Source organism: Phacochoerus africanus, chromosome 1 (genome assembly GCF_016906955.1).
Source record: "Phacochoerus africanus isolate WHEZ1 chromosome 1, ROS_Pafr_v1, whole genome shotgun sequence".
Lineage (NCBI taxonomy): Eukaryota > Metazoa > Chordata > Mammalia > Artiodactyla > Suidae > Phacochoerus > Phacochoerus africanus.
Window position 1 is genome coordinate 203,297,991 of NC_062544.1, and position 13,535 is coordinate 203,311,525.

The following is a 13,535-nucleotide window of genomic DNA, read 5'->3' on the forward strand; positions in this document are numbered from 1 at the left end:
ATTATGTGCAAGAGTGTAATCTGGACCCCAAAGTGGGCATCAGGACGGTGTGTGGAGATAATGCAAGTGCGTTTCAAAAAGGCCGCGCTGGCAGGTAGGCTGTTTATGGTTGTCATCCCTCAGTAGCCACTCAAGCTTGGCTCATCACCAGTGCAGAAGGCGAAAGCTTCTATAGGGTTTTTAATGTCCCAGAGTCTTTGAGACATTAAACTCCTCTTGATTATTCATCTTAATACCCCAGGTGCTGATATAGTAGAGGCCGCAGAAATATTTGCAGAACCACAGAACTGGATCCACGTTGTCTGTGAGGTCTGGTGGTGGAGGGCAGGAGCCTGCACGGGGCAGGGCATAAACCAGCTGAATGGGCCCTGGCCCTCCCCTCATTCTCACCCCACCGCACCTTACCGTTCGAACCGTAGAACCATGGAGAAGCGTACAGAAATCCTCACCTTGGCAGTGATTAGTCATTCCCTGAACGCTTCCATTTTTAAAATGCTCCGTCTTGTTCCAGGAAGGATTTTAAGATAGGTAAGCATCTGCTGGGGCCTAGGCACGTCTACAAATAGCTCTCCTGTTTCACCTCAGATGACTCGTATTCTGATAGTTTCCCACAGAGAAGGTGGCCAGGATTAGGGCATCTCCATCCTGCAGCAGCTTTGCTTCCAGAGGCCAGGGCAGCCCCAGCAGTGGCTCCTTGGTTCAGTATCTGGTTATCCAGGATGATGGCTTGTCTTATAAGAAAGGACCCGTCACCTTCAGTGATTTCACTCCATGGAACAACACATTTTTCAATTTATGAAGGATGTCCTTGTTGGAAAACCCCTTCCCTTGGTATCTCCGAGGAGTGTAAGGGCCTGGAGGTGGAATGTGATGATGACAAGCCCCAAATGCAGTGCGGCCCTGCACCCTGATCTGAACACGTTACGTTTGAAGTTATGGGTCTGCATGTGTGTGCCCACAAGCTCACACACTTAGCTATTTGTTGTTCCAGCTTTTCTCCCAGGAGAGGGGGACTAGGATTTTAAGATAGACCCTGGTTATGTCCCTTAATTGGTTGTGAATTTTTGATTCATATTGGGCAAGTCTCCCAGCTTTTCTTTCCTCGATTTACACAATCCTGTTTACTTATGTAGTAACATAGGTGTTGGGCTTACAATAAAGTAAGATTCAGAATGAACCATGTGGGAGTTCCCATCGTGGTGCAGCGAAAACAAATCCGACTAGTGTCCATGAGGATGCAAGTTCGATTCCCTGGCCTCCCTCAGTGGGTTAAGGATCCTGCATTACCATGAGCTGTGGTGTAGGGGGCAGACATAGCTTGGATCCCACGTTGCTGTGGCTGTAGTGTAGGCTGGCAGCTACAGCTTACAGCTCTGATTCGACCCCTATCCTGGGAACCTCCATGTGCTGCGGGTCCGGCCCTAAAAAGCAAAAAAAAAAAGAAAGAAAGAAAAAGAAAGAAAGAAAGAAAGAAAGAAAGAAAGAAAGAAAGAAAGAAAGAAAGAAAGAAAGAAACCATTTGGCAGGAACATCCTTTATTAAATTTTCTCGTTATAGCCAAGGGTTGCTAATATGCATCTGAACTCAATGAATGTTGAAAACAACATACCTAATCAGGGCACCTCAGAGAAACAGGAGTGCTAAGTGAGGGGCTGATTTGGTCCAGTTCAGTCAGAAGGAGGCAGATGCCCATAACCTGCGAGTGTCCAGCTCCCAGAAGACTCAGGACAGAAGTCCAGAAGAGCAGAGCTGTTCTGGGTACAGATTAGCCCTGTGCTGTTCTAAGTGTCACGCAGGAGCATGTTAGAAACACCCATCTCAGAGCCCACTGCAGACCTAACCAGAATCTGTGTTTTAACAAGATCTCAGTGATTCTTATGCACATTAAAGTTTGAGAGGCACTGGATCAGAAAACATGGGTTGGACCATCATTTGAGGCTCCTACACTTTCTACCTCAGTGAGCAAGCCCTGAGGCGGGGACCCAGTCAGTGTGTCCTGTGCCTCAAATAGACTCACCTGCCAGGCAGACTTCCTGCCAGGCAGACTTCCTGGGGGAGGGGTGAAAGCGTGTTCTATTTTTAACAGCAGCATTTTCTACTTCTGATCTGACATGACCTTCACTTTCCCAGAGTGATTTAAGTTGGCTTCCAAAACACATCCAATTGGATGAAATAAAGAGGAAGTCTAGTTTGTTTTCTTTTTGGCTGACCTGTGGCCGTGGAATTCCAGGGCTCGGAATCAGATCTGAGCCTCAGTTGTGACCTATGTTTTGCAGCAATGCTGCATTCCATTTAACCCACTGTTCCTAGACTGGGGATCAAACCTGCATCCTGGCACTGCAGAAATGCTGCCGATCCCATTGTGCCACAGTGGGAACTACTGAGATTTTTTAAAAACTGTATGCCTATGGGAAATAATACAAAACCAGACTAACAGCACACATAAATGTTGCCATGAAGTCCTGTGCAACTACTGGCCTTATGTAGCTGACCACCTAGCTTTGAGTTCCCTAGTGACAAAAGCAAAGAGGAAAACACAATTAATAGTAAGTCTACACAGGTAGTAACTGTGTCCAGCACAGTTTTTCTCAGCACAGTATCTGATGGGAATTTCTCAGTGGACCATCACAAGTAGCTTGTACATCTACAGCTTCATAACAAGTACAGTAGAACATTTCATGAGATCTTTTTTCTTACATTATCCCTTCAAGGCAAAGCTTGTTTGTTTTTTAAATTTATTGGAGTATAGTTTATTTACAAAGTTGTGTTAGCTTCAGGTGTACAGCAAGGTGATTTGGTTATACGCATATGCCTTCTTTTTCAGATTCGTTTCCCGTATAGATTATTACAGAATGCTGAGTAGAGTGTCCTGTGCTATACAGTAGGTCATCATTGGTTATTTATTTCATATATAGTACTGGGTATCTGTTAATCCCAAACTCCTGACTTATCCCTCCTTCCCATGTTTCTCCTTTGGTAACCATAAGTTTGTTGTTGAAATATGTGAGTCTGTTTCTGTTTTGTAAATAAATTCATTTGTATCATTTTTTATCAGATTCCACATGTAAGTGGTATCATATGATGTTTGTCTTCCTCCGACTGCACTTAATATGATAATCTCTAGATTCATCCATATTGCTGCAAATAGCATTATTTCATCCTTTTGATGACTGCATCATATTCTCTTGTATATTTGTACGACCTTTTCTTTATCCATTTCTCTGTTGATGGGCATTGAGGTTGCTTCCATGTCTTGGCTTTTGTAAATAGTGCTGCTGTGAACACTGGGTTGTGTGTACCTTTCCAAATTATGGTTTTCTCCAGATACATGCCCAAGAGTGGGACAGCTGGATCATACGGTAGTTCTGTTTTTAGTTTTTTAAGGACCCTGCGTCCTGTTCTTCATAGTGGCTGCCCCAATTTACAGTCTCACCAACGGTGCAGGAGGGCTCCATTTTCTCCACACCCTCTCCAGCATTGACTGTAGACTTTTTTTTTTTTTTTTTTTTTTGGTGGTCTTTTCTAGGGCCTCTCCCGTGACATATGGAGGTTCCCAGGCTAGGGGTCTAATCAGAGCTGTAGCCATCGGTCTACTCCAGAGCCATAGCAGCTCGGGATCCGAGCCATGTCTGCAACCCACACCACAGCTCACGGCAACACTGGATCCTTAACCTACTGAGTGAGGCCAGGGATCGAACCCACAACCTCATGATTCCTAGTCGGATTCGTTAACCACTGTGCCACGACGGGAACTCCTACTGTAGACTTTTTGATGATGGCCATTCTGACTAGTGTGAGGATAGTTCATTGTAGTTTTGATTTTCATTTTTCTAATAATGAGTGATGTTGAGCATCTTTTTATGTGCTTTTTGGCCATCCATATGTCATCTTTGGAGAAATGTCTACTAAGATCTTCTGCCCATTTTTTTGTTGACTTTTTAAATTTTTTTTTAATTGAGCTGCATGAGCTGTTTGTATATTTTGGAGATTAATCTCTCGTCACATCATTTGCAAATATTTTCTCCCATTCTATGGGCTTTTCATTTTATGGTTTTCATTGCTGTGCAAAAGCTGTTAAGTTTAATTAGATCCCACTTGTATTTTTTTTTTCCCATTATTCTAGGAGACGGATCCAAAAAGTTTTTGCTGAGACTTATATCCAAAAGTGTTCTATGTTTTCCTCTAGGAGTTTTCTAATATTTGGCCTTAAATTTAGGTCTTTATTCTGTTTTGACTTTATTTTTGTGTATGGTGTGAGGGAATGTTCTAATTTCATTCTTTTACAGGTAGCTATCCAGTTTTCCTAGCACCACTTATTAAAGAGACTGTGTTTTCTCCATTGTATATTTTTGCCTCCTTTGTCATAGATTAATTGACCATAGGTGTGTGGGTTTATTTCTGGGTTTCTATCCTGTTCCATGGATCTGTTTCTGTGCCAATATCATACTGTTTTAATGACTGTAGATTTGTAGTACAGTCTGGAGTCAGGGGGCCTGATTCCTCCAGCTGTTTTCTTTCTCAGGATTGCTCTGGCTATTTGGGATTTTTCGTGTTGCCATACAAATTTTAAAATGTTTTGTACTAGTTCTGTGAAAAAAATGTCATTGGTAATATGACAGCGATTGCACTGAATCTGTAGATTGCCTTGGGGTAGTGTAGTCATTTTGACAATATTGAGTCTTCCAATCCAAGAACATGGTATATCTTTCCATCTGTGTCATCCTTAATTTCTTTCATCAGTGTCCTTATAGTTTTCAAAGTAAAGGTCTTTTGCCTCCTTAGGTAGATATACTCCTAGGTATTTTATTCTTTTTAATGCAGTGGTAAGTGGGATTGTTTCTTTACTTTCTCTTTCTGATCTTTTGTTGTTAGTATATAGGAATGCAAGAGATTTCTATGAATTAATTTTGTATCCTAGAAATGGCAACAACAACAACAAAAAAGACAAAAGACAAAAAAATAAATACATAAATTAAAAAAAAAAAAGGAGTTCCCATCGTGGCGCAGTGGTTAACGAATCCGACTAGGAACCATGAGGTTGTGGGTTCGGTCCCTGCCCTTGCTCAGTGGGTTAACGATCCGGCGTTGCCGTGAGCTGTGGTGTAGGTTGCAGATGCGGCTCGGATCCCGCGTTGCTGTGGCTCTGGCGTAGGCCGGTGGCTACAGCTCCGATTCAACCCCTAGCCTGGGAACCTCCATATGCCGCGGGAGCGGCCCAAGAAATAGCAACAACAACAACAAAAAAAAAAAGACAAAAGACAAAAAAATAAATACATAAATAATTTTGTATCCTGCAACTTTACTGAATTCTGGGGGCATCTTTAGGATTTTCTATGTATAGTATCATGTTATCTGCACACAGTGACAGTTTATTTCTTCTTTTCCAAATTGGATTCCTTTACTTCTTTTTCTTCTCTGATTGCCATGGCTAGGACCTCTAAAACTATGCTGAATAAAAGTGGCAAGAGTGGACATCCTTGTCTTGTTCCTGATCTTAGCAGAAATGCCTTCAGCTTTTTACATTGAGAATTATGTTAGCTGTGGGTTTGTCATACGTGGCCTTTATTATCTTGAGGTAGGCTCCCTATGTGCCCACTCTCTGGGAAGTTTTTTATCATAAATGGGTGTTGAATTTTGTCAAAAGCTTTTTGTGCCCCTAATGAGATAATCGTGGTTTTTATTCTTCAGTTTGTAATGTGATTGATTTGTGGATATTGAAGAATCCTTACATGAATCCCACTTGATTATGGGTTCTGATCCTTTCAATGTATTGTTGGATTTGGTTTGCTAGTATTTTGTTGAATATTTTTGAGTCTGTGTTCATCAGTGATTTTGGCTTGTAATTTTTTTGGTGTGGTATTTGTTTTGGTATCTGGGTGCGAAGGGCAGTTTATAAAATATAAACTTCTATATGGAGAGATCTTTTCTCGCTCTTGCTGCTTTGTCATTTTCCAGCTTGGCTTTTACAACCTTTTTTCTAATTAACCTGCCTTAAACCCCTCACCTCACCCAGTGCCACCTTACCTAGTCGATTCCTGACTTGGTTCCATTTTGCATCTTCCTCATTAAACTTCATCACAGAGTAGCCAGAGAATAAGCAAAGGTAAGATCAGGGTGGCCTGGTTCCTGTCCTATAGACTGTGGGCCCCAGAGCTGAGGTGTTGAATGGCCAGTGAAAGGCACATGTTGTCCTTGTCCTTAACCTGCCCTGCTCCCCAGTTCATGCCAATACTGAGGGATGTGGAAAATCAGGGACAGGACCATGCTTTCCATTTTTAAGTCTCTCAAAAGCAATGATATGTTCTGTTTTGCTTGTTTAAGGCTCTGTTTACATATTTCTCAAACCTTCAGATCATTCCCCTGCATACCTCACTTAGTATCTATTGGAAGTGTGATATTCTACATACTTTCTCTCCAAGAACAGGATCATTTTTCTAGCAAATTATATTGAGACATGTTTTTCAAACTGTCACGGCAAGTTTAAACATTCTCATATAGGAGGATGATCCCTCCACATGTCTGGCAGACCCAGAGGTGTGAGTCTAGAATGAACAGTGGGGCCCCTGAGGTCCATCCTCTTCTCTGTCAGGCTGCCCTGATCAGGACTGCCCTCAGCCACCCCCACATCTCTGAGAGCTTTTAAGAACTGAGGCAGCTGTTCCCTGGGCTGGTCTCTGGGGTATCACTGTGGGGTTCCCGAAGCCCCTGAGTTGTGAGCCTCCTTATCTCTCTTGCAGCAGATCCTTCCACCTAGTTAGGAGATGAAGCTGTGAGGTAATATCACACCCACTAGCAGGATTTCTTTCATGGGTAGTGCTTATTTCCATTCTCTCTTAGTTGGAAGGTCTCTCTGGTTAGTAGGTTTTTATTCCCCCCTAAGGGTGTGAAAATTTTGGGGAAAAGACTTCAGTCATTCCTGGAACCTAAGTTTATGTAACCTCTTAAAGTTTCTTTATGTTAGAGTGTCCGCTGTGGTGCAACAGGATGTGGCGTTGCTGTGGCTGTGGTGTAGGCCAGCGGCTACAGGTCTGATTCGACCACTAGCCTGGGAACCTCCATATGCCACGGGTGCGGCCCTAAACAGCAAAAAAAAAAAAAAAAAAAAAAAACATAAAAGAAACATCTCATCTAATTTGATGTTCAGTAACCTCCCAAGTCAGAGCAGTGACTTGCCTAAGGTCACATAGCAGGTCAGGGTTAGGACTGGCATTGCAGTTCGCCTCTGACTCCAAAGCCTAAGGTGACCTCTGCCAGGATCCAATCTCCTCCTCCAGCTGTGAGCTGGGCTCCCCCGAGCATAGGACCACAGTGTTGGCACAGTAGCCGGTAGAGCAGAGCAAGAGCGCTGGAGAAGCACGTTAGCCCGCAGGTGGCTACCAGCTTTACGAGGCAGGAAAATGACCTGATTTTTCATTGACAGTGTTTCCCCACTACCACCAGCACAAAGAAGGGGCGTCTTTGCTGGCTGTATTCAGCGAGGCATATGGGGGTGCAGGGCCGGGAGGAGATGAGTTACTCTGCATCCTAAAGGCAGAGGGGGACAGGGAAGCCCTGAAGGACACTCGTGAGTATAGAAGATCTCGAGGCCACATGGGAAGGAGCCATGGAGAGGTCGGCCTGGGGCCGGCGCCAGGGCTCTGCGGAGGGACACGCTCACTTCTAACTAATGTGCAGGAAAGTACCGGTTGCTGGTGGCATGGGTTTTCTTCAGAAAAGTGAAGGAAGCACCACATCCTGCTTCACCGTTGACCAAACAGAGACTGCCCACGGGTGTTATTAACCTTACTGCTTTTGATTTCTCAGGCCATCTCAGAACCTGTTCTGGATCCACAGCAAATCCAAGCATTCGATCAGCTTTGTCATCTCTACCGAGGAAGTTCCAGGGTAATGTTTGTATGGTTGTTTACATTTTTGTTTCTCTATTTATAATTACTCTTTTGGTAACAGAGTGTCCTCACATCCTCGCTCCGGTCTCTTCTTCCTCAGTCTGTGCAGTGCCCTGGCATCTCTGTTGTCCCTGTTACTGCCGTGTGGAGCGCTGAGCCCAGGGAGGACACAGAAGGGCATCTGTGCTAGGACTGCCTCCCAAGAGAGCAGGCATAAGCCTCATCCCTCATCTGGGAGTCTTTGTTTATAATGACAACTGCCAAATCTGCCCTAAGTGCAGTCCCAGACTCTGAAGGACATCTGCATTGGTTTAATTTGGTTTGGCCATGAAAAATAAATGCTAAAGAGCAGTGGCTTAACCAAGATAGAATTATAAATGCAGGCATCACTGGGGACCGACCATCCATGAACCTCTCTTCTCCCTGGTGGCTCTGCCATCCCTAACATAGGGCTTATACTCATGTGGTTCAGCATGGTTGCCCCAGCTCCAGCCATCACATCTGCATTCCTTCCAGCAAGGCAGAAGACAAGAAGGAAGACTATAAGCCCTCTATTTAAGGACAGTGCCTAGAAATTGTATACACACTTTCACTTACCTCCTTTGTCCAGAACTTAGACATGTGACCATACCTAACTGCAGTGGACACTGGGGAAATTGGTCTTGATTCCAAAAGGCCATAGGCCAAGACTGCTGGAATCCTGTAACTGTAGAAGAGTACAAATTTGGAAGGCTGCAATAGGCCACAACCTCAGTCTAGGGGTCCCACAGGCACTTCAGAAGTGCCCTTACTAACTTTCCCAACCTGCTGTTCCTTGATCGTGCCTGTCTCCGGCTGCCACCCTCTGTCATCCAGTCACCCAGAGGAGGAACCTGCCAGGACTCTGAGCTCCTCCCTCCCACCCATCCATTCAGTCATATGGAGAGCCCACTCAGCAGGCATCTCCTATGCATCTCCTGGGTCTCCCCTTTCTTTCTAACTCACAGAGTCTCTTGTCCAGGCTGCTGCTTGTGTACCATCTCCACACCCAAAAGTCATTAATTTAACCCCTTGCTTAAAACACTTTCCTGATTCTCCATCACCTATAAGTGGAATTCCAACTCTGTCACCTCCTCCATGCCCCAAGTCACCCCTAAATTCTAGCCAGGCCAAATCTGTTCCCTGAGCTTTTCTTTGAGTTTACACAGACTGCCTTTGTGCTCTGTTTCTATGCCTAGACTCCCTTCTCCCGCTCCCCATGCACCTGCCAGGTTGCTGGCAGCTCAGAGGAAAAATGGTGTTCCCTTTCTGAGAGCTGATCTAGGCTTTATTCCAGGAGGTTTCTCCAGGGGCCTCCTGGATGCAGTCAGGCAGCTTTATTGAACTGGCATCATTGCCTCCATCCCTTCCCAGCCTCAGCCCCACTCCATCCCAGGAGCTGGGTTTCTAGGCCTTCTATTCAAAGGTCTGCTGCTTCAAACTGTTGAGCTATTATTTTCAGGACTCACAGATTTCCAGAACACCAAGTTACCAAAGTAGAACACAAAAATCTCTCTTTTTCTTGGAAAATAGGAATTCCGCACAGACAATATTCAGTAACAAACCTGACTAGTACTCCTGAGGACGTAGGTTCTATCCCTGGCCTCACTCAGTGGGTTAAGGATCCGGCATTTCCATGAGCTGTTTTGTAGCTGTGGTTATGGCTAGGCCAGCAGTTGTAGCTCTGATTTGACCCCTAGCCTGGAAACTTCTATAAGCTGCAGATGTGGCCCTAAATATATGTATTTTTGTGGTTGATCTGCTTCAGTGTCTGAATGTGAACAAATCTTAGATTTATGTAGCATCTGTCACCTGTCCTGTTATATAGCATCGTACATAATAGTCCTTACAGAGAGGTCCACAGGTTGACGGGCAGCCGAGAGGGTGAGAGCAACAGGAAGTGGCGCAGGTGGGGCTTGAGCGGAGGAGGACACCTCTCTGTAACCTGCTTGGGTGGCAGTGGAAGTCCCTGCAGGGGGCTGGCAGTCGGAGCTTTCCAGCCAGTGTTATGAACTGTGCGTTGGACCACAGCCATGAGTCTGAGCCAGGACCAGGTGCTGGGTTGATTTAGACAAATTGTCACTTTAAACCAAGGGGCCTTCAGATGTCTCCCCAGTTACCTCAGCCATTGGAAGTGAGTTTTAAGCAGAAGTGACAGACATGTGTGAGCCTTCTGCCATGCTTGCCTGGGTGGGGTGGGGTGAGGGGAGAACCCTTGCCAGAGGTCGGAAAACAGCTAGAAGACAGAGCCCCTGGCAGGGGAGTTGGAGAGAGAGCAGGTGACACAAAAGTTACCTCAGAGAAGGTAGAACTGTAGGCAGCTCCACGGGGCAGAAACTGTCACGGGGACAGAGTTTGCGTCCCACGGTGGCACTCACAGCTGGGTGACCCAGGGCGAGTTGCTTAATGTCTCAGGACTCTGGGATTTTTACCTGGAGGGTGGCTGTGGAGGATCAGCCATGATTCGGGTGTGAAGGCCCCCCTGCGCAGGTACCTGGGGCTGCTAGAAGCACGGCGGGTTCCTGGCCTGGAGGCCAGCCCAGGCAGGCCCACCCCGGCACGCTCGATGGCCTAGCCTCACAGCTGCCCTGCCCCCAGGCGAAGGCCCTCAGGCACAGCAGTCCTCTCTCCACCGACCGCCAAAGGCATCTTGAGAGCTAGGCCAGCGGGCTCTGTCCTTTTGTAGAAAGGAGCCACTGAGGTCCAAGGAGTGGGCTGAGCCTGTCCCAAGAGGCTGGGTGAACACTCTCTCCTCCGTGGTAGGTATGCTAGAACTGAGCCTCTGACAGAGTGAGGGTGTCGCTGGGGTCACTGGTGGACACAGAGAGCTGGGAACAGGGAGGCCACGTAGAGGAGAAGGTAGCCTCTGGGAGCTTCCTGGGAACCCCTGCATCGGAAGCGGCAGCTGGGCATCTGTGTGGCGCTGTTGGGTTAAGAGGAGGGGGGGTTGGAGCCTGTGATGTCCCTCAGCCCAGGAGGACGCGTGGAGGGGACAAGTGTGGAGTGAGCTGAGCGGGGAGGAGAGAAGCTCGGCGCAGGGTCACAGGCTCTCCCAGGAGGGAGCCCGGGAGGTGCTGGACGGGACAGCTCTCCCTAGTCAGCATCACAGTTTGATGTGCCCGCGGGACTTATCCTGTCCAGCCTCATCGCCATTAGAGGAGGAAATTAAGGCCGTACAAGACAACGTGAACTTGTGCACAATCACCGTGGCTTGTTAGCGAGATCCAGATCTGGGGCCCACACCTGGTCGTGCCCCCTCTCCTGTGTGGCAAGGCCCCCAGGGGAATCCGCCCCCATGTTCCTGTCCCCCTCCTGGACCCTCTGTCCCCCTCGCCTCCGTTGATGTCTATCCCCTCCTTTTGCAGCTGGCTCTCCTTACAGAGCTCTCCCAGAACCGCAGCGGCGAGAGCTGCAGGCCGTTTGGTGGCTCCCAGAGTGGCCCAGCCTTCAACAGCATCTTCCAGAAGGAGAACTTCCAGCTGCAGCTCATTCCTCCGCCTGTGACCGAGGACTGAAGCCTCTCCTGGGGCCGCGCCCTGCTGACCCGCTCACCAGCCTGAGACTCCATCTCTTCCTGATGTTGCCGCAGCATCAGCGCCAGACTGGTTGATTTTGTTTTGCCTCCTAAGCAAATGATTGTCACATACCTCCATCCAGTTATTTAAGAAAATGTGTTTTGCCTTTTGGGATGGTCTCAGTTTCCCCTGAAGCGTAGAGAAGAGGTGGAGCCCCCGCAGGTGGCGTTCCAAGCCTGTCACACCTGATCTCCTCTAGCTGGTGGCCAACACCGAGGGCTGTCACCTCCTGCTGCCTTTGGGACCAGGACTAGCACAGTCGGGACTTGTGGGCACCGGGCTGCAGCACAGCTGAAACCTGCGTTGGAGGCAGGAAAAGGCCTGAAGGGGCTGGGGCACCTCCCTTTCTGTGTGTTTATGCTAAACCCGTTTGAGTGTAAGACGTGCCGTGTCCAACAATACATGCCTCCTGTTTAAGCCCTGCAGGACTGCTGGCTGTCTCACTATCAAGTCATAAAGGACGTTGAGAACCCTGTCGCACATCAGTTCTATTGCTCACGATCAAGACCCCTGCTTTTCTTCAATGAGCAGCTGCATCACAGGCTCCATCCAGAGCACCCCCACCCAGGCGCTCCCCTGACAGGGACTATGCTACCAGAGCAGTGTTTGTACAATTTCTTAGCCCAGGGAGTACATATATTTTAGAACCAATCACAGGAGCTCACACACATGCACAGAGACCAGGTGTCCACCTCGCAGGCTCAGCTGCTCCCTTTGCAGTTCACTCAGGCTGCCCAACCTTCTCAGACCACCTGTGAGGACGAGCCCACCGGGCGGCTCCAGGCCTGAAACCTGCACCTAACAGCCCAGGAACTAGCAAGCACCTTCTAGGGGCCAGGCCCCATGGTGGGTGCTTCACGTTTGTCACTGCTAACCTTCCAGAACAACTCACAGGAAACAGATGTATAAACTAGATACAACCTTATTTTTTTAATGCGTAAAGTTGCCAGGCCAAGGATCGAACCTGTGCCATACCTGTGACAACACTGAATCCTTTAACCACCAGGCCACCAAGGAACTCCCTAGATCCAACTTTTAATATAAGATAAATCTTGCTTCTGCCACATCCAAGCTGTGATCCCAAGCAAGTCACTTGACCTCTCTCAGCTTTAGATTTTTTTATAAAATACAGTAAAAACTAAATGAGCCAGGACCTGTGAACACACAGTGCTGTTGCAGGCATGTGGCAAACACCCCAGAAATGTTAACTCAGCTCTTAGCACAGAACTCCTGCCAACAGTGGCACAGGCTGCCGTCTCCTGACCAAGACATGAGGAGGCCACACTGGGAGACATGGTCAAGTGTTAAATGAGCACCAATTGGATGCCTGTCACAGCCACATGAGAGTCTTAACCCCATTCTACAGATGAGAAAGCTGAGGCTCACACTGGGGGGGATAATTTAACCAAGGTGACACACAAGAAGTGGCAATGGGAGTTCCCATTGTGGCTCAGCAGAAACTAATCTAACTAGGAACCATGAGATTTCAGGTTCTTTCCCTGGCCTCACTCGGTGGGTTAAGGATCCGGTGTTGCTGTGAGTTGTGGTGTAGGTTGCAAGACATGGCTCGGATCTGGCGTTGCTGTGTCTGTGGTGTAGGCCAGCAGCTGTAGCTCTGATTCAGCTTCTAGCCTGGCAACCTCCATATGCCTCAGGTTCAGCCCTAAAAAGCAAAAAAAGCAAAAAAAAAAAAAAAAGGTGGCAAAGCACAAATTTGAACTAAGAACTGATCCCAGAGCCAGTGATGCCACCTCCCTAAATTCTATGCCAGAAGATTTCTTGACAAGTCTAAAGTTAAGGTCAAAAGGGTTCGATAGTCTCAAAACGTGGAGGTTGCCTGCTCGCCTTCAGCCCATAAAGAGCCAAGGCAGTTTACAGGGCACCTGAGCCCTGCTCAAAAGAGGGCCAGTAAACACCAGCAAAGCGCTCTCCTGCAGCCCCCTGCCCAGTTTATCGTCCCCAAGAGTTCTTTAACTTGTCATTCCAGTCACAGCACTATTGCATAAATGACAGCAGTTTCATATCCAGGTCATGCCTTCTGGATTGGATTTGACGA

General features: G+C 47.3%; 2 protein-coding genes across 6 annotated transcripts in view; one reads left to right on the plus strand and one right to left on the minus strand.

Moving 5' to 3' along the window:
* The window catches only part of VPS8 (VPS8 subunit of CORVET complex), a 254,741-nt gene extending 242,837 nt beyond the window's left edge, over positions 1 to 11,904 (plus strand). For 3 of the 4 annotated variants that reach the window (XM_047788199.1, XM_047788209.1, XM_047788221.1), the window contains 2 exons: positions 7,804 to 7,884; positions 11,270 to 11,904. In XM_047788199.1, the coding sequence (XP_047644155.1) occupies positions 7,804 to 7,884; positions 11,270 to 11,419 (231 nt within the window). In that variant the 3' untranslated portion in view covers positions 11,420 to 11,904. Of the gene's footprint in view, positions 1 to 7,803; positions 7,885 to 11,269 lie in introns of those variants that run through there. The other variant, XR_007135933.1, reaches the window with a different exon arrangement.
* Positions 11,650 to 13,535, minus strand: part of C1H3orf70 (chromosome 1 C3orf70 homolog) — a 109,783-nt gene continuing 107,897 nt past the window's right edge. For both annotated transcript variants that reach the window (XR_007135947.1, XR_007135945.1), the window contains one exon: positions 11,650 to 11,777. The gene's annotated coding sequence lies outside the window, so the exon portion shown is untranslated. The remainder of the gene's footprint in view (positions 11,778 to 13,535) is intronic.